Here is a 26,291-nt window from a genome sequence, read left to right as displayed (position 1 = left end):
CAGCTTTTGTTTTGTTGATGTTATTATGGTCTTGTCGATTTACTTCATGTTGTGGATCTCAGTCATATTATCGACTCTAACCAACTAATGACATATCAAATCATGCTTCTCAATTTTTCCTTGTTGCATTTATTAATGGAAAGTCGCGAAGTAACATTGAAATTGACATTGTTTGGGAGATTATTGTCATGGATGTGTCTATAGAATTATTGATGCTTTTCATTGAGATACAAATGAAAAGCATCTATGGTTCTGTGCATACTATTGTCCCAAAACAATGTCAATTTCAATGTTACTCCAGCACACCGGAAACAAAAGGTAGTTGAATATTTCTTAGTACTTTGGTGAGAGTATCTGAGAAGTGCTTCTCTATAAATTTTGGTAATTATAACAAGGGACTGACTTGTTGCATACCACCAATGGTTGGTTGTACTCTAACATTATAAAATAAAATAAAAATAAAAATCTCCATTTTAATCTACTAATTGCACTTCACTATTGTAATCATATGATTCATGGGGAATATTAATCTTTGATCCTCCCATGGCTTCTTCTATATTCATACTCTATTTTTCTTATGATTGATTTTACTCATGTTCTCTTCGGCACCAATTGAAGTTATTGGTTTTCGAATCTCTATTTAGGTTTTATTTAGAAATTAATAAAAGCATGGGCTTAAATCTTTTCTCTTGGCATTTTATGATCACTGATTGGCCCGAAGTGTCAACATGGATTCTAACAAGTTTCTTAAGTCTCACAATGGCTTTAAAATCATCAAAACCAGCCCTTCCTTAGTTTATAAACCTGGATACATGATGATTACAATTAGGGATTTGTGATATTTGTAAAAAGACTAGACAATAAATATAAAAAAATGATTGAACAAAGAATAAGTAATGTGGGCATGATTGGGGAAGAAAAAAGAAAATAAATGTAATTTTTTTCCATTATTTTTGGAGTGTAATCATCCCATGGAGTGTAAAGGGGAATTTTTTTTTATGATGGAGTGCAACTTGTAATGGGTGGTGTGTAATTAGTCTGTCCTTTATATTAAGAATGGTGAATTTTTTTTTATCATTTCATCATCATAATACTTTAAGGGATATTTTAGTCATTGAAGATTGAGAATTCAAAGAGGGGGGAGAAGTGGTAGCATTTTCTTAGGTAGAATTCATAAGAAAACGATGATAATTATAGTTAATTTCATGATATGCATATGGTGTAAAATGATTGCTTAAAATTTTATATCATGATCATGTCTAAATGATTCATTTCAATGCATTCATGAGTTTTTTGTATGTGTTCAATTTCAAAAAAATTTATGTATGTGTTCCACCATCAAATTTAGTGAGTCATGATGAGTTGCACACAACTCATCCATAGTGTGAACCACTAAGTAGCACATGTAATGTCTTAGAAATTCATTATGTATCTCGAGGAATTCTGATTAATGATTAAGTTTGGTCATTTATAAATAATTTTTTTTAGAGAATGATTCTTGAAAATCCGAGAATACCATTAGGTTCATATCAAAAAATTATTCAAAAACGACTATAAATTTGTAAAAAAAGAAACTTGGGACATAGACTTTCTAAGAAAAATAGAAAAAATTTGTAAATGAACTTTATGTCCTTGAGACAGTATATATGCTATAGTTAGAGAAAATTTTACAAAATTTTTCTTTTAATCTCTTTTCTATACTACAACCCCAACCTTAGCCTCCCAAAAATTTTAAACTTAAATCCAGAGACATAGAGCAAGATCCAAGACTCAACACAAGAGAGGGAAAGTTTCGTCTCATCAAAGGCTTCGCGTAGATCCAGGAAAAACATGATTTTGTTGGAGAAGAAGAAAAATGAAAAGTAAACGAAGGAGAATATTGGGAATTGATTTCGAAGCTATTGCATGTAGAAAACGTTAAAAAAAGGTAGGATCTCCTCCATTCTACCTTCTAGTTATAAGAATTTTCTGTAGAAATCCATGATAATAATTTGGTAAATTTCCTTTAAAGTTCATGCATAATTTGATGATTAGTTGATTTAAATTCATAGATTTCGTTTTGAAATCGGTAGGTCATGTGTTAGATTATAGAAATCAAGTAGAGCCAAGAACTTTATAAATTAATTATGAATTTAGAAGTGAATTTGGGATAAAATTGGATCAAATTTTGAAGAAAAACCATGGTGGGTTCGCATCTGTCGGTGACACTGAACTTGCTACTGACAAAAGTTCCTTTCGCCATTGAAAAAATTATGTTCTATCTATGGAATCGAAAAATACATTTGGTGGCAACGACTCATGTTGACAAGAATTATTCGGTGGCACCGAACTTGCCACTAACAACACTGCTTCAGCACTGATTTTTAAGCATAATGAATATTTTTAAGTTTTTTGAAAAACCCCCTGATTATATTTTTAATTCTTTGGGACCCCAAATGAAAGGATTTTTTATAAATATCAGGTGGGCTCCACTTAAATAAGTGGGCCACCACTTAAAATTTGATTCGTGGGCTTAATTAATTGATTTTATTTGTTTAAATTTTTAATTCAATCTATTAAGATTTCACTTTACGTTAATTAATGTTTTAATTATTAATTTCAAAATTTAAAATTTTTAGGTTGAAAAATTACTATTTTGCCCTCAAAGAGGGCTTTTGATTTGAAGGTCATTTTTCGATATTTTAAAATGTTTTGAAATCAATTTTTAATAAGAAATTCAATGAGAGTATCGGTTTGTGTCACTTATGGGTTTTTTGAGAGAAATGGCTGTGGACCCTATAAAGAACATTTTTGTAATTTTGTGATAATTGACGAAACAATTGATTTGATTTTAGTTTGTTATTTTATGTGTTCGAAAGGATTTTTCTAATCGTAATGTTTGCTCTAGGGATGTTTTGATGTCGGAGTATTTTGGTAATTTGATCATTTTTAGTAATTTTTCTTGTAAAGCTTCTTTTTTGTCTGAAGAATGATAATTTATATGTTTTTGAGTCATATTTTCTTAGCGTAGTGTGGTTTCTAAAGTTTTACTTGCTTAAGATATCTCATCCAAATTTCTGAAACATATTTAGTAACAAATAAAAAATATTGGAATATTCATCCATCATTAGGAACCGTCACAATCAGGTTGACGAGTTGATTAATCATGCAAGTGTAAAAATAGGGTGTCTACAAAAGGGATAATGATTTTTGACTTAAAGTCATGAGGATATCCATATTGAGAAAGGATCCCTTAATCCATGTCTTGTCTTGTGGATGGCATGAATGCATGTGTTCTCTTAGAAAAAATATGATGATGTTGGCTAAGAGATGAACATCTCATTGGGATAGGGATTCTTGTCATCCTGGCCTTGAGAATGCATGAAACTGTATAGGAATGCAATGTGTCAAGTAGAATTTGGCTAGAACATCATCATCATTGCCATTGGATAAATTCAGGAAAATGTAAAATATTGACTAATGGTTAGGGACATATTCTCATGGAAAGAGAGTGATCCATTTTTACCTTTGCCATTCAAATGGTGTGAGTGTGTACAAAATAAGTATGACATGCAAAGTGTTGGTCAATGGAATATTAGTAGTGCAATCCCTTAAGGGACTAAGGGCATCTCACTTGTGACATATTGTCATTGGATAGTGAGGGTTTCAACTCCCATCCTTCAACCAAGCCTCCTCATACGCCTTGCATGAGGGTTGTGCCTAATATAACGAATGTGAGAGAGAGTATTAATCACATCTTAAAGTCTTTCTAAAAAGAAAAAAAAAAAATAAATTTGAGGGGGCAAGGAAGGGATAGGGGGATTGAAGAATATAAAACTAGCTTAAAACTCACATTGACCTTGGATTGATCTTCTTCTTTTTCTTAAGTTTCAAAGGAGGTTCTTTGAGATAGGTATTATGTAAGAAAGAGAGAAAAATGGAGGTTGAAGAGAGATTTCTTGAGTAAAGATTTGAATAGATTTTTGGGTAGGGAATAGGGCTTCTTGAGAGAGTATTTGAGTAGAATTTAAGGTAAAAATGAAGGCTTAGAGTGTAATTTTTTCTCAAAGGAGAAGGGCTCTTTTTTATAAAATTTTGAAAGCATTTTTTGAATTAAAATGATCCAACCCTAAAAGCAAAAGAAAAAGGACATGGGATTTTCATGGACTTTCTTTGGGCTTTATAAGGGTAATGAGGGAAAATGTTATGGGCCTCTTCTCTCGCATCACTTGGCCAAGCCCATGTGGGTTGTGCCATATGACTTAAATTGGGCAATGGAGAAAAAAAACAAAAAGTGATTTTTCAGGAGAGTGAAGAAGAGGAAGACATGTGGGAAGTTGGTATTTGGATTTCTTGTAAGTACCTCCAAAAACAAAGGAAAATAAGAAGAGAAAAAACGATATTTTGGGAGCTTGAATGTGATGATGTCATGTATCACAAAAAACATGGGTGAAAGCTTAGGTTAAAAATGCAGCCCCCTAATAATCATGATCAAATTTGTAATTGATCATAGTTACAAACTTGTCCCCTGTAATTGTACACATTTATTAAGGTTTCATAGAAACTTTTAGTCTTCTCAGGTTGAAATTATAAAAAAATGTACTCGATGGGACTTCGATAATTATAGATTTTCTCATACATGCATGTGTATAAAAGCTAAAGGAGCCCAACACCTTAATTTCATCTAGTTTGATTGCAATAATCTAGTACAAAGAATACGTAATCAGCTTTCATTGATTATTTCAAGGAGAAGAAATACGAGAACAAACATTTTTTTTTACTCATTTCAAACTAATGAAGAATGTGAAATAAATGAGGTATGTTTGTTTTTTTTTTTTTTTTTTTTTTTGTGATGTAAAGTCAAAACGTGATCATGGTCTGTTTCATGATGTAATTTATTTTGATACAATTTTTACAATAGACAATTGTATAGTATATGCATCAATTATTGGCGTTGATAAGCATGGATAAACCATACTTTTTTTTTTATTATGTAGTTTGTTAGATGGTGAAACGATTGAGATACTCATTTCGTTGTTCAATACTTTTTTAGAAACTATGTGAGGGAAAAATCGAAGACTATATTTTTCAATAAATTTGTGACGATTACGAATGTTGTTAGTATTTTATTCCCAGAATCTCATCACATGATGTGTTTATGACACATCTATCAAAATCACTTATCTAAAGTACTCATTGATTTCAAATCACTCGCCCAACGATTCAAGAAATGTGTATTTGATAAAAATTTTTTTGAAGAAAGTTGAAACACTTTGCTTGAAGATTATGGACTAGGAGATAATGAGTGGTTGTAGGAGTTGTATGCGTTACATCGTAAATGAATTCAAGCATATTCCCACGTTTTTTTTTTACATGGATAGAACCACACCATAGAAGAGCAATATCGTCAATAAATTTGTCAAAAGATTACTTTTCTAATATTATTCTTTTTTGAGAGTTTGTGGATCAATACTAAAAAGTCATGGCTAATAGAAGGGAGAAAGACATGAAGGCTAAAAATAAGTCACGACAAACTATACATGTCTTATTTTCCCATTGGTATGTAGATTGTGAAACAGTCAAAATATAGCAAAAAAGGTATTATTTCATTTTAAGAATAATAGAAGCGAATTATTGATCATTTATTGAAATTATAAGGAGATGATGGGACAATTCGCACATATAATGTTACAGAGATGGATGGTAGAAAAAGGGTGCATAGAATTATGTATAATCAATCTAACAGATCAATAACACGCACTTGTAAAAATTTAAGTTCCAAGGAATCATATGCTCTCACATTATAAAAAAAATTCATGACTTAAATTTTATTAATTTATCATGCCATTACTATTTGAAGAGATGGACCATGCTAGCTATAGATGAAGTAATTTTTGATTTATACAGGAAAGCAATTTCATGTGATATCGATCCCATGTTCCCGACTTATTACAATGAGTTGTCATATATTTCACAAAGAATTATGGCACAAACTGCAAAGTCAAATGCAGTGATTATTTTTTAGTAAGTTAGTGTTCTTAGAATTAGAAAAAATGGGTGCATTTTCAATTTTTGAAGAAGAATGAGAGAACATTTAAGAACACATTTGGTGCGCATAAAAATGTAGTGCCAAAAAAAAATCAGGATGTACCATTGTGAGATCCAAAAATCAAACAATGTCGAGGACAACCTAAATGTTTATTAAAAGCTCGTTAGAGATTAAAGTACCGAAGAACAGGACTCCATCTAAGAAGAAGGCTCCATCTAAGCAAACGGGTTAGTATTTATATTTGTATGTATATCAAACTAGAATGCATCTTAATATTCTTTGTCTTATATATGCTTACAAGTTATGTGATAAATTTTTCAGGTGATGATGCAAAAAATGTGGTCACAATATTGTAACACCCCAAGCAAACAACAATACAATAGTCTCTACTTTAGGTTGAAGGCCGAATGACTTTAAAATGCGTTGTACCATGTAATGTATGATTTATTCTTATTGCCCAGGTTTTGAATGTTCTCTTGTTCGATGTAGGACTAATCACATTATTCACTATCATTCCACCCCTTAACGTGATAGATCCACTTCAATCCCTCATCTTTACAGTCCTTTCCACTTCTAGCTAGTGATGTACCAACGAGGCTACAACAACCTCCCAACAAACAGGAAAAGCTATCCTTGGCTCTTATACTATTTGTAATGTTGTTTTGGGTTGAAGTCCACATGATTTTAAAATGCGTTGTACCAAGAAGGACTGGTTTGTTCTTATACCCTAAGGTTTTGAAAGTTCTCCTATCTGATGTGAGACTAATCACACTCCATCTTGCCATTCCACCCCATTGTTGTCGCAAAATAACAATCATATTTTAATGGTTATTTCATGGAACTAGATGCAGTAGATTTATGCTCAAGTCAATGCTTAAACGAGTTAAGTCAACTTAATGATTGACTAATTGCATTCTAATAAAGTAAATAATTATATAAAAATCAAGGTTTATATTTTTTTTCTAAAAAATATTACTTATCTCATAATTCATGCAAAGTGTCTAATAAGATGTGGTCTATTTTTCAAGTTGTTCAGTCTTAATATTTAAGCCAACAACATGAGTTGATTACAAAGAGTTTTAGGAATGAATCAACCAAGTCGAGTGCACTCAACACTCACAAGATACAAAGGAGTAGTTTTGGAAACTTGAAAAAGGACAAAGGACAAAATAAAATCAGAGTTAATTTTGGAAACAAAAATAATAAGTGTGGGAGAGAAAATTAGTGATAGGGGTTTGCTACCTTGTCATGTTTTCGAAACTAAGTAACCTCTTGATATATGCAGTGTGAGAGAGAGATAAAGAGAATAGTGTACCATGTGGACCAATGGAGTTGGTCTTTAAAGTGTGGTTCTCCAAAATTACACTCAATGCCTCTAAATCATAGTTTTATAATTAGGTTTCACGTCTTGTCTCATCCAGGTCTGATATTGAGTCGTTTCGGATGAATTTTTCGATACGTTTGAGACATCTCATTCAAAAAATTGAACGTAAAGTATTAAATCTTGGTCAAAAAGGTGACTTGTGAGTTGGTCTCATTCAGCTTCGATAACGAGTTAACTCGGACGATACGTCTTGGTCTCGGATGAGTTTTAAAATCATGCTTTGAATCGAATTGACCTAGTCGAATAATTGCCCAAAATCCAAACTTGGTTACTTTGCTCTTGATAGCTTTAATGGGTCAGTGGGCCCAATTGATAAAAGATTTTCTTTTTTATAGAAAAAATATACTTATCAAACGGTTAATAATAGGTGATGGATTTCATGAGGATGAGCCACCGTGCATTTTCTCTATAGAAACCATTTGATTTCGCCAGAGCTCTTGCCTCTTGCTGATAAATCTCCCGCCCATTTGGGAAAGATTAGGGTTTTCGATTCCCGCGAAAATAAAAAAGAAGAAGAAGAAACTAACAAAATTAAAAGGGAGATTGATCCGAGATCAATCCAATGGATTCACCCAAGCAATCCGATCTTCTAAATGACGCAGGTTCGTCCCTTAGAAATTTTTTTCTTCTCAATTTTCATTAGTTCTTGAAGATTATGTATTATTCGTGTAGAATTCTTGAAACTACAGTTAAGATGTTTGAATTATATGTAGAGTGTTATTTCAAGCTCCATAATGGGGCCGATGATAATTTGAATTTGCAGGCATTGATTCTCTCTGATGGGTTCTTGATTTTAATTGAAGATTCATGAAGAAGAGATGAGAAGAAATTAAAAAAAGGGTTTTAACTGAAATTTTGTTTTATAGATTTTGTTGTTATATACTTCAATTACAAATTGGGATTTATTGAAAAAGTTGCAATTAAATCAGTGAAGGAAAAGGTCACAATTTAACTATGACTTTTTCAATAATTGGCTGAATTTGGTGACTATGGATCCGATATAAGATTAGAAACTAAGATATCACGAAATAGATTGGCTTCATGCCAATGAGTTCAACCATAGAGAGTGATGGATACACTATCAGTCTAGAAACCATAGTCCATAGTCACTAAATTCTGTGACTTACTGAAAAAGTCGTGATTAAATTATGATTTTTTTTCCTTCACTGATTTAATCGCACTTTTTAATTAGTCCCGACTTTTACGGACTAAGTTAGTAAATCACTAATTATATGATTAAGTAGTATATTTCACGACTAACAACCTTGATTCACTAGTAAGTGGAGCTGATCTTGATGAAGATGATGTTGACCATTTTATTAATGAAGCATCAATTAATAAGGATGACATTGGATTTGATGATTTTGACTAGTTGATTAATCCTAACTTAAACTCTGATTTTAATATTTATATATTTTGAACAATATAAATCTTGAATGTGTTGTAGAACTGTGATTACTTTTTTGTGGGTGTCTGGCTGATATCTTTATCGGGTTCGGTAGGATTTGATGATATAATATGAGAACACCACTAAATAGGAAAAATTACACAGCCTTAATCATAGCTCACTTTTTCTCGATTGTGTGTGTGTGAGAGTGAGGGAGGGACTTTGGAATTGTTTTATCGTTCATTAAGTGATGTTAGCAGCCTACAACTAAAGTGCTCAAAGCATCTAAAGGTAAGACCATCCATGAGGACGGATCACCTATTAGGTAAGCTTATAAAAAGGAGATGATTTTTATGGCACCATTTCTGAAAAAATCTAGGATTTGATCTCAATTATCCTCCTATTTTTGAAAAGTATGATGATCAAGATGGTGTAGTTTGTCCTAATTCTGAAATTAAGGATGAAATTGAGGATATTGGAGGTCAAGAAAACATGACCAAAAATATTTTTCTAGTTCAAACGGAAGAAAATGAATTTTTAGAATCACTCAAAATTATTTGCAATGACGTAGATGAAAATTCTAGTAAGAATATTGAATTTTTTGAAATCTCAAGTGAATTTAAAAATGTAAATTCTGAAGAAGACCTGTCAGAATCTTGAGAAACTCAATACTCTTCAGATGATTCCATTGATTTTGGAAACAATGCTCTAGATCTGGTTGATCTAGATTATTCAGAGTTGGTTCATATATGTTTCAAGAGCCTAGTGATTATCACCCTCCGACCACCTTGAAAATGATAATTCCAACATGGAACCCAATGAAGCAATTGGGCCTGATCTTATTTCAAGTGATTCAAGTGAAATAAGTGAAATTTCAGTAATTTTTCATCGTCTCATCACAACCAGATGTCAATAGTGCTGTGTAATTGGGTGGCCATAATATTTGGTTTATTGAAGTGATTGTAATGAAAAAGCCAGACACAAATACTGTATGGAAGAATTACATAATAAAAATACTCAGTAACTTGGGTATGTGAATTTTATCAAGAATTCTGAAGAATGTTTGGAATTGCTTGACTTGACATTCAAATTCCACTAGTTGAAAGCCCAAAAGCCGAAATCGAGTAAATTAAGCTTGAAAGTTAATCAAATGAGAAGAGTTTTAAAGTTTGTTATCAAGAGAGTTGAAGAGGCATAAAAGAACGAACCAAATAGGATCCACAATAGGGGTGGGTAGATGGAGGGCCACATTAGTTGATTTTGTGGTTTCAAGGAAATGGGAAAATGTGAGTTTTGTGGGAAGATGAAATGATTGGGTATTTTCGATGAAAATTTAAGTTTTGTTATTTTCTATTGGTGTGGGGGGATTAGAATCTAGGAGTCAATTTATGTTGGTGGTTGGGGGAGTTTAATCTATTTAGAGCTTGTTAAAAGCTATATAAAGGAGGGGGAGGGGGACGGACGGCCCAGCCATAGTAAGAGTTAGAAATTGAGTTTGTAAGAAGACTTGACGTCTTTGGTTGAATTAGAGCTCTCAAATTGATCTTCAGATCAAGTTTTGTCAACAAATTTGACTATTTTGGATGTATTTCGGTTTTTTTTTTGAGCTGAATTTTAGTGTTTTTTTTCTTGAAGGTGTAAGTGTCCTTTTTTAAAATTAAAAAAAATAAATATAGTTCTTGTTGTTGGATCCTTAGATCTTTTGATTGCCTATTTAGCTCTCTACATTAATAATCCAGTGGTCTTTCCTATGTAGTTGATTTTGATGAGGCCAAACTTAAGGCATTGCATGTTCCAAGCCCAGCAAACTTTGATGAATGGACTTCACTTATAGCAGAGGTTGAAAAGTCATCACCTGTAAGTGATGTTTTCTGCCACTATCTTTAGTCTCTGAAACTTATATTCCATGTTCTGTATTCTCTTCTTAAACAACCAGCTTGAATTTGCATCAATAATAACGTAACCAGCACCTGACATAATATACTGCTATCTGTACGATTCTTCTTGAACACTCATAAAGTACCGGCTCTTAATATATTAATTTATATTCTATAATAGATTAGTTTGGATTGCCTCGTCCAGGAAAATAATTGACTTTCTCTAATATTTAGGACTTTTCGCTTTTAAAATCAGAACAATTTAAAAACTGTGTAACTCTTGCAAGTATTACATTCTTATCAGTCATGGTATCAAAAAGTGACATTTAGTATTTCGGCCAAAATATGAAATTTAAGTGTGCTATGACACCTGTGGTATCACACTATGAAAAACTTTGTAATGTTTCAGTACTGTTGATGAAATGAGGCAAAACAGCTCTTTTTTTTGTTTGTTTTAAATGTGGGTCGATATGTGTGGGTTTATGTTGACCACATGTGTGAACCTTCATTTGAGTGCTTGAAAATCCCTCTTTCACATTGTTACAACGCAGGCTTCTTTTGAATGATTTATTCGTTAAAAACAACTAGTATAGTCCAAATTTTGAGAACAACTAGCCTTATATTCTTCCAGGATAAACAACTACTAAGGCTTTGTTGTGTTTTTAACCCTGATGAAGTACTTTAAAAAAAAAAAAAATTCTTCTTTCCTCTTTTTGTTTCTTTTCCTTCTAGATGATACTTTGCATTAGTGGAATCTGTAAAGGAAAAACACAACACACATATGTGATTTGTATTTTTTTGCTTAAAGATGTCCAATGTACTCAACCAGTTGACACCCCTGGATGTTAGATGCTTTGAGGTAGTATTATTATTATTTTTTTAATAACTTTTTTGCTTATGTTTTAATGATTACTCATCTCGGACCCATGGGATGGTGGGAGGTCATATTAGTTTTATATCAAGCACAGAATAAAAAGATAAAAAAAAAACTCGAGCTTCTGTGGATGCATAATGTTTTAACTATTATGATACAATCAACACAATTCAACCATGGATGACATGGAGTTCTCTTTCAGGTTGTTGTACCATTCAGGGTTATTGACGCCCATAATTACATCCCTTAATCACATGGGAACAACCTAATTTCCACCATAGAGTATCATAAAAATTAGATACCATTCCCTTTATTTGAAAAAGGACTTTCACTTGAACATATGCTATGCAATTAATAATTGCATGTGTTCACAGTAGTCTCTCTTGGCTAGACTTTTGATTCCCTTGATGGAATATTTATCCATGAAGGTGTCAACTAACTATTACCATTTTAGTCGGTAAAATTTTGGAATTATAATAAAGATGAGCCAAAATACAACAGAATGGAGGTCTGGGAGACCTTCCTCTGAAAATGATGCCCCCATCTAAAAAGGAATCTTTAAAGAAAAGACCTTCACATTTCTTATAAGATTTAGACCAGAATTAATTGAGAGACTTGTTACCCAAAATGAAGTGATGAAGTTCCCCTCTCTTCCTTTAAATGCCCGTCTATTACCTTCCTTCCAAAGACCCCAGCGTATTGCAAGTGAAAGTAGTATCCAAATAATCCGATCCCTGATTGAGAAATTATAAATGGACCAACTTTCTGAATTGGTGAAGTCTTTTATCTCTTGAAGATGCAATTTTGATTTGATTTCGATTCAATGAGGCGATGATATGAAAAGCTTCCCATCACTCTTTAGGCTTACTGAAAATCTGGATAGTATGTAAGGTTTTTTGTGTAATTATTGCAGGTTAACATAGAGAAGATCTGTCTAGTGTATGACTCTTTCTTGTCCGAGTTTCCTTTGTGCTATGGTTACTGGAAGAAGTATGCTGTTCACAAGGCACGCTCAAGCACCGGGGAGAAGGTTGTTGAAGTTTATGAACGAGCAGTGCAATCAGCAACCTACTCTGTTGATCTGTGGGTCGATTACTGTAGCTTTGGTATGTTGTTATTTGAAGATCCAGTGGATGTTCGAAGGTAAACAGGTGCTATGAAATTAAATGTAACTATAAATAAACTATAGGCTCTAGATATTATTCCCAATGGCGAGGTTCTATTAGCAACTCAAAACTATACTTTTAGCAGTAAGAAGAGTTTGCCCGTGCTTTCGACATGGGCATTCTCGTTGGGGTTAAAGAGGTAAAAGAGGAAAGATAATAAAGTTAGAGGGGTATTATTAAGAAAAGGGAGTAAAAGAGGAAAGATAGTAAAATTGGAGGGATATTATTGAAAAATCAGGGGCGCGGGAGGGAAGACAATAAAGTTGGAGGGGGTGAATAGGAAAGGCAATAAAGTGTGGTAGTGTGGACCCCACAATTGTAGCTGGAGTGGGACCCATCGCCGTGTTTTATTAAATAGATAATTATAAGTTAGCACTTACCAGGTTTGTGGTACTTCTGATATACTCAATTTCAGATGGAATTGACTGGCTAATAAATATCGTATGCCACATTATATTCTAGCATGTGATAGGATCAAGGACATTTATTTGTTAGATAAAAAACCCTTCTTAGAAAGGTCTTTTGAATTTCGAAAGATGTGTGTGATAGTAGTACTTAACTACCTATTTCATTTGAGCAAGTGTTTTACATATTAAAATGCATTTAGTTAATGGGACATTAGTTGCATTTCTATGCAAAATAGTTGTTTTAGGCTGTCCTTGTGTTGCACCCTCCCTCTTTTTGAGGTTGCCAAGTTAGCTAAGTTGGTAAGGCATGTAGAGTGTTGATCCCATGACCAAGGTTCAAACCTTGTTGAACCCTCCTTCGTCATGACCACTAACCCCTTTCTTGCCTGGCCCAAAATAGATTGTTGTTTTAGGTTGTCAGGCTCTTATATGCTAGCTCTACATAGTTGTTGATTGTAGTTTGATAACATATGAGTGCATTTTCCCTTTTTTTTAAAAAATTTTTATTTTTGTCATTTCTTACAATTTCAATGAAAATTTCCTCAATATTTCCATCATTTTCCCAACATTTATACCATTTCCATGAAAACTATATTAATTTGCAGACTGATCAAAATAATTCCATTGCTAGGTTGTCCGAAATCGATTTTTTTTGTGTGTGCTTATCGTGGGTATCCCCACCCTTTGGGTAAGACTAATCCCATGATCACACGCACCGCTCCCTTGGAAAGTCCTACGTACAACTGGTTGAGTCGAGGGTCAACAGGACCCTGGAGGGTGGCCCCAAGGAATTCATTGCTTCGTGGGGTTTCAATCACTTGACCTACCCTTCCTGAGGAGCTTATCAAGGCTTGGCTTGTCACTAGGCCTATCACTTGGGGCTGAAATTGAAATTTAATACCCTGGACTTATCGCACAATCCTTTTCAACTTAGACAAGTAGGAATCTACGAAATGTTTGGTTTTGTCATTGGGTATGCCTGGTTTAATGAAATCAGTAACTCAACAATGTAAACCGGTTTGAACCTAAGATCTGTTACTCAACATTACAGGACATTGCCAACTTAGTTAAGTGGGCATTTTCTGTATAATGCAAGAAAAATTCAATTAAAACCAAGATTTCCTGCACATTTTTTATCCTAGTGCATAAAGCACTATACTTTTAGTTGAAATGTATATTGAATGAAGGGGAAATACTGTTATATGTTTTGCTACAACTTATTCTACTGAGATAACAGGATGCTTCAGTAAAAGGATTCTATTTACCCTTATTTGCTGTGGTTTCTCCTCTGTTCTTGAGTCTACTAATTGTGTATGGCAGAAACTTGATGAATTCTATGACAATTTATTTCTTTCGTAAAATTGTCTTAACAGATTATTTGATAGAGGTTTATCATTTGTTGGAAAGGACTACCGGTGCAATCTCTTGTGGGATAAATATATCCAATTTGAGTATTCTCAGAAGCAGTGGAGCTCCCTGGCACATATCTACATCCGAACTCTGAAATTTCCAACGAAAAAATTACATAGCTATTATGATAGGTATGTCATAAGTCTCAAATGTGAGTTTGAAATTCAATAGAATGACCCTTGAAGTTCAACGGTAGAAAATGCTAGCTTATGCTTTAGTATGGTATAATATTCTTGTTGCCAAACTTGACCTTTGATGGTTGGGCTTCCACTGCCCATGTTTTTACTCACCATGTAATATGGAAAAATTCTATAGGTCTTGCTTTGGTTATTATATCCTAGGTTTAAAATCTTGGTTTCATGCAATGTTTTGGTCGGTAGGAAAACAGAAACAGTCTTGTCTGGCACATTCCGAGACATTCGAAACATTCCCGAAGCATTAAGTGTTTTCGAGTCAATGTTTCATTCTGGTCTTAGCTGAAACTGTAATGTTGCACTGAAACATTCCAAAACTGCATGGAACTTTGAACCATGATTAGTATTCATACAGTACTTGTACAGTTGCACATATGCATTTGACATGAGAGTATTGTTATTTTACTAGAGTTCGCCCTTGCCACGGGCATTCTCTTTGGGGTTAAGGGGGTAAAAGCGGAAAAATATTAAAGTTGGAGGAGTATTATTCTTCGAGGCTTAGGGGTTAAAAGAGGAAAAATAGCAAGTTGGAGGGGGTTGAAGAAGAAAAGCAATAAAGTGGACCTCACTCCACTGTAGTTGGAGGGGATGTTTATCCCCCGCAAATTGTAGCAAAGTGGGACATACTGTATTGGTTTTCATACGTATCTACCTTTATGTATGACTCTACTTACCGGACATTTTTTTCCACATTTTTCTTCAGCTTTAAAAATTTGTCTGCCATTTGGAAAGAAGAGATGGAATTTCAGGGTAATGATGCCATAGAAATACAATCAGAAGCTACACCAAATTCTGAAACTGCAGACACAACCACTTATGGAGACGCAGAAATATTCGGTGTAATAAGAGAGCTTCTTAATCCAACAGTGGGCTTGCATGATTCTAATCTACTACGGAAATATTTATCTACGGGTGAACAGCTCTATCAGAAAGCTAGTCTGCTGGATGCAACCATTTGTGGCTTCGAGAGCTGTATACGGAGGTCTTATTTCCATGTAAAGCCTCTCGATATCAGTCAGCTTGAAAATTGGCATCATTATCTGGACTTTGTTGAGAAGCAAGGAGATTTTGACTGGGTATAGATTTTTTCTTCTATTATGGTGTGTTTAAGTAGACTTATGGCTCTAATTAATATCTAAAACATCTCTTCTCTTTGACAGACAGTAAAACTTTATGAAAGATGCCTAATTCCATGTGCTAATTATGCTGAATTCTGGATGCGTTATGTGGAGCTCGTGGAAACCAAGGGAGGAAGAGAGATAGCAAACTTTGCACTTTCTCGAGCAGCAGAGGTTCTTCTAAAGGTATTGATTAGCATAACAGGGGTCAATGATCTTTGATCAGTTTCCAAGTTACTGCTTTTCCATTAGTCTTACCCATTGTATTATTCATGGATTTTTGTTTCAAAGGAAAGCCATTGCATCTTTTACTTTTGGTTGATGTTAGGTTGATACTGGGAGAATGACTAAAAAACTGATTTATATGAATGGTATGGCATTACCAATATTTGAAGTTATATTTGGAGAGCTTCTATTGCCACATCAAACTTTTGCTAATGCCACCTCAAGACTTGTGCTAATTCTTTGGTGATTTGCTATGAATTGGGGTGGCGGTAGCAAAATTTGGTGTGACAATAGAATCTCTCTACATTTATTGCCATGTAGCTCAGAGATCAGAAAGCTGATTTATACATGGTTGATATGTCATAACTGATACAATCCCTCATTTGGAGTTTTAAAATGTGATGTGATTTGAACAAATATTTTAATAAAATTTGGGAAAATTTCTTAAAGGACCCTGGCGGAGGGATTTATTTCTAAATAGTCCCTAAGTTTTGGGCAGTAGCTTGATAGGGAATTTAGTAAACTTTTTATTTCTTAATGATCCTTCATTATTGGTGAATTCACCGCTTTTTTATTTATTGTCAAGTTCACCACTTTTTATTTATTGTCGAACTCACTGCTTTTTATTTATTGTCAAGTTCACAACTTTTATTTGTTGAACTCACCACTATTTATTGTCGAGCTCGACAATAAATAAAATGGTGAACTCGACACTAGTAAAACCCACCAATTTTCGATTTTCGAGTTTATTTTTGACTAAAATACATGGAAAGATCAACTAAAAACTTGAGATAACAACTTGTTTAGATGATTTTAAACCAAAAGAACCATTCTTGATTGATTTTCATCCAAAAACTAAGAAGAAAAGTGAAAAAACCCTAGTTTTTTTTTTTACATACATCTTCAAAATGTTTGAAAAAATTCTTGAAAATAACTTCTTCTACCTTCTTAAATACTTTCCGACCAAATGGAGTCCCTGAAACTCGATTGAGATGCCAAAAATCCAATTTTTTTGGATGAAAACAATGAGTTTGAATGGTTAGGGTATTCAATTGTGAGAAATGTGGGAGATGAGGTCTAGGGATTATTAAGAAAACAAAAGTTTACTACATGGACTATTAAGAGACCGCCCAAAACTTAGGGACTATTTAGAAAAAAGTCCCTCCGCCGGGGTTCTTTAAGTAAATTTTCTGTAAATTTTTGTCATGATCCTAGGAGAACTCTTTAATTTTTATAGAGCTATATTTTTTTAGCAACTCAAGAAAACAAAAATCTTTTCACTGGTAGCTATTGTAGAATCTGGAAAAGATGAGGTTTTGTTGGCTATTTACGGATTTGGTGCAGATGGATACCAAACTATTAGTCTATCAAAGATGGGAGAGAAACTGTGGGAGCATAGTGTGAAATTCAATCTTCAAGAGAGATACTATCGTAACAGTTGTATTTGTAGAATGTCTAAATATTGTTTCATATTTCCCATTTCTAATAAAATGCTTGGTTGAATTTTTTTTTCTGCATTGAAATGTGTAGTAGAAACTTTCTAGGGAAACTACCATAATTACTCTAGTGTTTTTATAAAATTCTTATATTATTGATAGGGCCGGCTATTTGCACACACCAAAATGGCTCATTTCTTGCGATACGCACCTTAACTTTAAAATAACTATCTACACACACCTATTAAATGTACTTTAACCTAAATTGCTTATTTCACCCACCTAAAGGTACCAAACCATTTTTATTCCCCTTCTTCTTCTTTGCATCTAGAAAGGTCTCAATGAGAGTTTAAGCTTTGATCTTACTTATTTTTCTTATCCTAACACTTCCAATCAAGTCGAAGCTGTTCACATGAGACAGTTCTTTTTGGTAGGTACCTACCGAATCGATTTTGTAATGTTTGGTAGGTACCTATCGAATCTGTTTGGTAATATTCGGTAGGTACCTACCGAATGTACGAAAACAAGTTCGGTGTAAAACCTACTAAATAGAATTGTCAAAATCATCATTTTGAGGTTTTAAAATGGTTTTCTATCTTCCTTGATGATTATATGCAAAAAAAGTAAAAGAAATTTAAAAAAAAATAAGATTTATTTGAAAAAAAAAATCCTAAAACTTAATCTCCATTTATTCAACCTTTCACCAAACTCAGAAGGAGATGAATATGAAGAGAGGAGGAAGAGGAAGAAGAAGAAGAGGAAGGAAGGAAGAAGAAGGATGAAGGAAGGAAGGAGGAAGTGGGTTTTAGGTTTTGGATAGGTTGGTGGTTGTGGGTGCAATAAGTCAAAATGAAAAAGGGCGAAATTGTAATTTGATTTTTTTTGCAAAAGTCACTTAAATGGGTGCATTGAACCATTTCTGTGTGTGCAAATAGCCGCCCCCTTATTGATAACTTCCACATTACAGTTAGATTCCAAAAAAAATTCATGTTTGTTTAATGCTTGCATTATAGGTTTTGGGAATTATTCCACATGAGATGTTATGATCTTCTTTGAATATTTTGCAGAGAGTGCCAGCAATCCATCTTTTTTGTGCTAGGTTCAAGGAGAAAATAGGAGATGTATTAGGTACCCGTGCTGCATTTCGAAAATGTGATTCAGAAATAGACTCTGACTTGATTGAAAATATAACAAGAGAAGCTAATATGGAAAAACGTTTGGTACGTAGCTTCACCTATTAAAGATCTTGTATTTGGTGGAGGAGAAGGGTTACTCACCAAATGCTTTTTCACATTCATCAGGGCAATACTGAAGCAGCCTTCAATATCTATGAAAAAGCGCTTGAAATGGCGAAAGAGAAGCAGAAGTCACATATTCTTTCCAATCTTTATGTTCAATTTTATCGTTTTAAATACATGGTAGGCTACCAAACTCATCATTTTTTTGCACTCCTTTGCTTTCTTAGTAATGTAATGCTTATTTATTTATTTAATTATTTTCTCTAAGGTATAAAGATTGCATATTCAAAGGGAACAAACGTACAGATAGTGATAGGTAGTTGAGAAGACCATCCAAGACTCGGGCCCTTCTGGTCAAGATATACAGATTAGACCACACACAATCATCGGATGGCAAAAATGTGAAGAAACTCCCTCCTTCATCAATATCTGGTCTCATATAAATACAAAACCATAAAAAAAAAAAGAACTCTACAAAATTTCTTGACTAACTTGGGCCAAAAGTAATGCGTTCGTTAGTGCTAATTATGATCTCTTGTACTATGCTTTTCTTTATTTCAAAGGTTCTCCTATTTCTCTTCTTCCATAAATTCAACAAATCACAGATAGTATCAGCTCCAATCCACTAAATTCTCCCTCTAGAAGCAAAGGGCTATGTTTGTCAACTTTGGACAATTCATAACAAGGTAGGGTCCAATAGATGCCAAAAAGATTGGAAAAGTGAGTCTAGCTTTCCTAAGCTAGTTCACATTGGATAAGAAGATTGATTAAAATATATTATATTCAAGAATAACAAAAATGTATTACACTTGGGGAATAACCAAAATGTACTAAGTAAGGATGGATAAACATACTGAGTGAAAACATTCCCCAAAAAAGAGAAAAAAAAAGTTGCCAAAAAAGGTACATCAACTAGCCATTTGATTGGCTATAAGCTAATTCACCACGGATGACAGACCCAATTGCTAGCAAAAATCCTCCATCCTGATATCTCATAACTCTTTCTAGATGCATTCAACCATAAGGCGCCTTATAGCTTTTTGGAATGGTCTGCCTGTTCAAAGAATAGAATACCTTCCAATATCTAGAAAAAATTAATGCCAAAAATGGTCCCTTGCAAATTTAGGATGAATATAGAAGGCTTGACATTCTTCCCATGCTCTTTACTTGTAATGTACCCATTTGGAATTTCCATTGATAAATGAGGTGATCAGCAATGCCTCCACCATAATGTGATGTAGATTTTATCCCAACAGGTTAATTTTTTTGTCTCTCACAGGGTCCTAAATACTTGTAGTTGTAGAGATAGATTAGGCTCCCAGTAGAATCCAATATGAGTAATCCCAAACATACAACTCATATTGCTAGTGCAATCTGCAAAGATACCCTCATCATAACGATGGTATCTTAAAAATAATCTAAAGGCCAGATACCACCTCAAAATTGAAATATACCTCACTTTTCCATTTTCTTTATTTTTATGTTTAACTAACTTTATAGGGAAGAAACCACCTTTACATAGAGTACAAAATAACATTAGCTAGTGAGGAGGATCCTCACTCTTTACTCCCAAAATTAAAAACCAAAATGCCAAAAAAACTTGTGAAAAACCATCTATGAGTTCTTCCCATCTAAACACTTACTCAAACCTGACTACCAATTGTAAGACAAAGCTTTGATCTACATAAAGGCGTACTATAAGACCTCTGCTTTATCTTAAAAAATGTGGCAGTTCCTTTCTTTCCAGGTTGGTCAATATACTAGTAATGGAAGAAATCTGCAAAGAATAGGACCTTATTTATTTATTTTTTTTGGCCACCATAATATTGAAAATGAACATTTAAATGCCATTGAAAAGTAAGTAAATACATCCAAAACATATAAAATGTAGTTAATCTGCTGAGTAAGATCTACCCATTTAGAAGCTTGAAAAGGCTACTTAGGAGAGTCCAATTAATGCCAAAGGACTAGGAAAAACTTCCTTCTGATATTTCCTAATTCTCGCTACGAAGGAACAATTGTGCCACTGAATCTCAACTACCTTTGCACACAAATCACCTATTATGGTATTTATATCCTTATTAATTTACTTAAATCAACTGGATCAGTTGGAGTCAGTTTTGAGTTTGATATGTTGCTTGCAAATTAGACTCTGAACATACTTTGAGTGCGAACTTTGATGCTTATACTTTCCTTTTGGAATGATCATAAAAAATCTTCTCTTTCAGGAATTTCTTTGAGAAAAATGTTCTCTTTAAGTTGTGAGATGTATTTTCTTTTTGATATTTGTTTTGACTCAAATGTAGTCATTGACTCTTCTAACAGCTTGTGTTTGTTAGTAGGTTACTAGTAATGTAGATGCTGCTAGAGACATCTTAATCGAGGGTATTAAATTGTTGCCTCAGTGCAAACTTCTTTTAGAGGTATTTATCCCTCTTGATCTATTATTACCCAATGTCCATCTAGAAAAATATGATTCACATTGTGTTTCTATCATCATCATCATCTCCATTATCACTATTACTATCACTATCATTGTCACTATTCCTATTATAATTGAAGGGTGTTTTAGTGTAACACGACATCATTGAAAGTGGGTAAGTCGGTGGCAATGCCAAAAAACTTGAAGGTGAGATAGCTTTCTAATTTTTTGAAATATTAGTTATTGATTTACAGATATGGGATTAATAGCACTCTCATCCAAAGGTTTTAGATTTTGATTTATGTATATTTCAAGTTATTAGGAAATAAAAATATGCCATAGAGATATTTTGATTAGGGTGGAAATGTAAATTTTTAAAAAAATTATGGAAATATTTTGAAAACATGAACAACCATAAGAAATGTGCAATGTAATCTAGGAAAATACTAAAATGAGCATAGCAAGGGCTTAGAACTAACATTCTACAAGAGGGTGCCATCTCAGTGAGGTGGTAAAGTCTGTGTGTGGCCATATTGTAGATGTGGATTCAGAACCCCACCTTTTCACCTAAACCTATCATCATCATCAAACCCTTATCCCAAAGATTTGTGGTCAGCTAAACGAATTTTGTTTTCCATTCAATTCTTTTCAAAGCCACACATTTTTTTTTTTGGTAAGTAAAAATCATTTCATTAGGCGGTCGAGAAGACTGGCAAAGGAAACTAAACAAAGAAAAGAAGAAAGGGAAGTCAAGGGGAAACAAGACAACTTCAAAGCCACACATTCTATTATTGAAAGTGTGTTTATATCCTTTCACTATCTCAATCCACTTTCATTTGGGTCTTCCTCTCTCCCTCCCTTTTAGCAATTTGATTTCACCTTAGTAGCCTTAGTTGCCTTTGACATATTCATTGAAGGGTACACTATTCAGACAACTCCAAACCATTTGATCGATAGCCCCTATGAAAAAAATATGCAATGGCTAGCTATCGGAAATCAACATAGCTACAAATGATTTATTATTGAAATTCATCAATTTGGAGTGTTAAAATTGTTAGGTGACCTCTTGGATTAGCTACAATGCAAACCTCAAATATTTTGGACAAGCACACACATCAATTAGATCTTCTATTTGGATAGGATCCTATCTGTCCACTTCAGTGGTCAATACTCGATACTGCATTAAGAAGACCGACGTGATTGTCAGAATATTGTGTATTGTATTTTCTTTCTAATCCATGGTTAGTGTCAACATTTGGACAGTCCAGACTCCAGAGTGCATATATGCTTGAAAAACACACCAATTTATAGTAGAAGACTAAATTTTACAAGTCCAAACTTTATTTGGTATTGGAGATGTCTTTGTTATTATGAACTGTATGGGTTCTTTAGAAACTTGTTGATGTAAGTTAACTTTGCAGGAATTAATGAACTTTGAGATGATGCACAGAGGGCCAAGGAAGATGAATGCTGTAGACTCTATTGTGGCCAATGCTTTATCACCAGGGCCAAATGTATCTCAAGGCTTGAGCTCTGAAGATTGTGAGCATATATCAAGCTTATATTTAGAGGTCAAATTTCTCTTTGAACTCATCAAACGTATTTTCTATTCCAATTGGTTTAAGATATAAATCATTCAAAAGAGAATTATGAATTGAGCAAGTCCAACTCAGGTTTAATTGGAGGCCCACACTTAGGTCCAACAGATTCCCATGGACAAGTGGGTTTTCCAACCCACCAAAACCTTCTCACGGTATGGTTTTTTCCTCCCCTTTTTTCCCACCCATTAAGGTTGATTTTCCCTCAATACATGAGTTCCTGCCAGAATTTTAGATTGTTAGCAAAGTTCCCTAATTGAGGCATGAATCTAAAACTCAAAATCCGAGTTTTGATTTGCTTTCTGTAGTTTCTGAATTTGAGTATGTTGGAATCGTAGGTAGTTTCTAAATTTGAGTTTTGATATTTACTCGAGTAGGTTGATAATTTTTTTTTTGAGAAGTAAAGTAGGTTGATAATTGGAAAGAGTATGTTATTAAATTAGGTAAGTATAGGTTTTAGAAACGTAGTAGAGTTTGTAGTTCTATTTTCATGGAACAACACTGGAACTCACCTAAATGTTGTTTAGCTGAAGTTCACAATTCATTCGAGGATCTTCAATAAAGCATGGAGAAATTTTGTAAAAGGTCACCAATTTACATACTTTTGAAGAAGAGAAATGCTATTGCCTCTAATATTTTTTTAAGCCAAGGAAATTAAAACCATTGCAATCTATTCAGCCTATAATATTACTGCATTTTCATGTAAATTTAAGATCTGTTGAACCCTAAATTAAAATTTACAATAATAGTTCTTAGTGACAAATCTAAATCACAAAATTCAGATCCATGTAACAGATTGGTTGCTTTGGTGAAACTATGTTTCTGTCAGCCCGACATCCTTGCTGGCCCCAGCTTCACCGTATGGTACTAATGTATGCCAACATCAAAAGAAATGAGTGAGAGAAAACACACTATGTATCATATTTTCTTTTAATGTGGAATATTTCCATGTATCCATGCTAGGAGAATTATTTATATCTCTATTTACCTATATTATCTACTTATGAATCTTTATTGGCAGCAGTTTGTGGACCATTGTGGGACTATCCATGATATCATGAAGGCATGGGATCGTCACAGAAAATTATTTCCTCATTTAATGAGACCTACCTCCTCATATGATCACACATCAGGGAGACAGGATATGCTCATAGCTCTGCCCCATAATGCTTCTAGAGATGACAACTCTCGTGGTTCGATTGAGCGTTTAATGCCAGATCAGAAACCATCACAACCGGAAAATCCTGATATTGAGCCTGACCAATCTGTCAGTAATGAGGTCCAATCAGAAGATATCCATAGAACGAAGGAAAGACTTCAACTTGAATCTCCCAAAGTAGTAGAACAGTCCGGACAAGATGTAACTGAACAGCAGTTGGAAGAAGCAAATGAAATCCAAAAAGAGACGGATAATGAACCCAACAATGATCTGAGGCCACCTTCACTGGAGAATCTTTCATTAAATTGTATGGAAGATGAATCACGGGATTCCACCCTGACCACATCTCACCACTATGAAACTCAAGGAAGACCTCCATCAAATGGTGGTTCTAGTAGTGGAATCTCTTTATCCGGTTTGACATGCACACAATCTGACAACTCTACCCAAGTTCAGGTTCAGACAAACCATGGTCCTTTACATATGGAAACTGATCCAAGTTCCCTACAAATACAACCACATTCACAGCCATTGATTCCTACTAGTAGTCCATCTGATTCTAGACCTGTTAATGATGGAAACCAGTATCAGACAAATCATACTGGGCAAATTCCTCAAACCCAACAGCCTCAACAGTGGCAGATTCTCCACATCAGCAGGTACAATCATCTGCGATGCACTCGCAAATGCTTATGGGTCAAGGTTACTCTCAGTCTTGGCAAAACCCACAGGTGCAATCAGGTAACCTAGCACCGAACCAATATCAGATGGCCACTGCTGCTCAGGTGCAACCAGTGAGTACACATGTCTGGCCCACACAAAATATGCCTCAGCGGAACTTTGCATCTGCTCCTCAACCGGGTTCCCAATCTGTTCCTTATCCTCAAGCGCAAGTTTATGCATATCCACCACAAAGTAACATGCAGTATGTTCACATGCAGAGTAACCAAGCATACAGTCCTCACATTTGGCACTATTATTATCAACAGCAACAGCAACAGCAACAGCAGCAGCAACAGCAACAGCAACATCAACAGCCGCTGCAGCAACTACCACAACCACAACCACAACAACAACAACAACTACTACCACAACCACAACCACAACAACAGCAGCACCTTCCACAACCACAAACCCTATCACAACTACAACTACAACCACAGCCACAATCACAACCACAACCACAACCACAGCAGCAACTTCCACAACCACAAACCCTATCACAACTACAACTACAACCACAGCCACAACCACAACCACAACAGCAGCAGTCGCAACAACAACCACAGCTCCATCATCAGATTAATCCTTTGAATATTCAGACATGGAACAACAATTATTACCAACAGGTGCGTATTGTCCCTCAAGCACAGTCTAAATCCAGGATTTGGCCCTTTTCTTATAGTGTATCTTGCTACAACTTAAATATTGTAGATCCAAAACCCCAAGTGCGGTATGTAGCAAAGTAAGAAAATCTTGGAAGTCCGATGTCAATCCATAGAGATTGACGTGCAACCAAAACTAACACTGAAATAAGAAAAGAATCCTAAATCTGTAAATTGAAAACTAAATTTAACTAAGTAAAATAATTAAAATTCAAGATGGGAAAAAATGTTAAGGATTAGAAGATCTACCACAAAATTGTAATTGATAATTTTTATTGATTTTGTATTGCTCAATTAAATTTGAACAATGATTCAATTTTATCGGAAAATCTAGAATTAAGATTTGCATTTGTTAGGTTTTCCATAAAAAATTAAATTTATTACTTATTATTTTTAAAATAATTTTCATGCTTTAATTTACTACAAAGAATCTCAAGCATTTGATGTAGTCGAAATACACATCAGATTAAGAAATTTTATAAGTAAATTAATAATCAAACAAAACAATAGTTAAATAAATTCAAGAACATTAATGCACTAATTTATTTATTAAAAAAATCCAATTACAATCTTTTGGCTTCCCTTCCCACCTTAACAATGATTTTAGTCAATCATCATAAAATATATTACTATTTTCATCGACTCAAACAAATAAAAAATAAAATTGGGGAGGATGCGAATATGACCTGATTTCTTCTTCACGATGAATCCGTATTCGATCCTTACCTTTCATTTCTTGATAGTTGAAGTCCTTGATAGATCCGAAAAAAATTGAAGAGATTTGAGAGAAAAACTAATGAAAAAGGAAGTTTGGGATACGGCCACGAATGATGGTTATTAAGTGGGGGAATTTTGAAGATGATAATGGTCATGGTTAAAATTAGGGTTTGGAGATTGGAGGGTTTAAATTAGAAAAATAAAAATAAAAATTGGGAGATTGAGAAATTGTGGAGGATAGGATGAGATTAAGTGATAATAGGAAA

The 26,291-nt window shown here is 34.0% G+C and overlaps 1 protein-coding gene across 1 annotated transcript; it reads left to right on the top strand.

The window, feature by feature from the left end:
• The first annotated feature begins 7,785 nt into the window (after nucleotides 1–7,785).
• Nucleotides 7,786–24,818, top strand: PRP39-2 (Tetratricopeptide repeat (TPR)-like superfamily protein). Its single transcript, XM_086421703.1, has 11 exons — nucleotides 7,786–8,014; nucleotides 10,556–10,656; nucleotides 12,464–12,693; nucleotides 14,497–14,664; nucleotides 15,431–15,803; nucleotides 15,888–16,031; nucleotides 18,574–18,726; nucleotides 18,808–18,924; nucleotides 21,087–21,167; nucleotides 22,588–22,737; nucleotides 23,789–24,818. The coding sequence occupies exons 1-11, from the start codon at nucleotides 7,975–7,977 to the stop codon at nucleotides 24,671–24,673; spliced, it is 2,442 nt and encodes an 813-aa protein (XP_086277829.1). The 5' UTR covers nucleotides 7,786–7,974; the 3' UTR covers nucleotides 24,674–24,818.
• Nucleotides 24,819–26,291: the final 1,473 nt, after the last annotated feature.

The sequence above is a fragment of the Akebia trifoliata genome, chromosome 13 (assembly GCF_017979445.1).
Source record: "Akebia trifoliata isolate Shusen 1 chromosome 13, ASM1797944v1, whole genome shotgun sequence".
NCBI classification, from domain to species: Eukaryota; Viridiplantae; Streptophyta; class Magnoliopsida; order Ranunculales; family Lardizabalaceae; genus Akebia; species Akebia trifoliata.
Note: the sequence above shows the minus strand (reverse complement) of the source record. Positions and strands in the feature narration are given on the sequence as shown.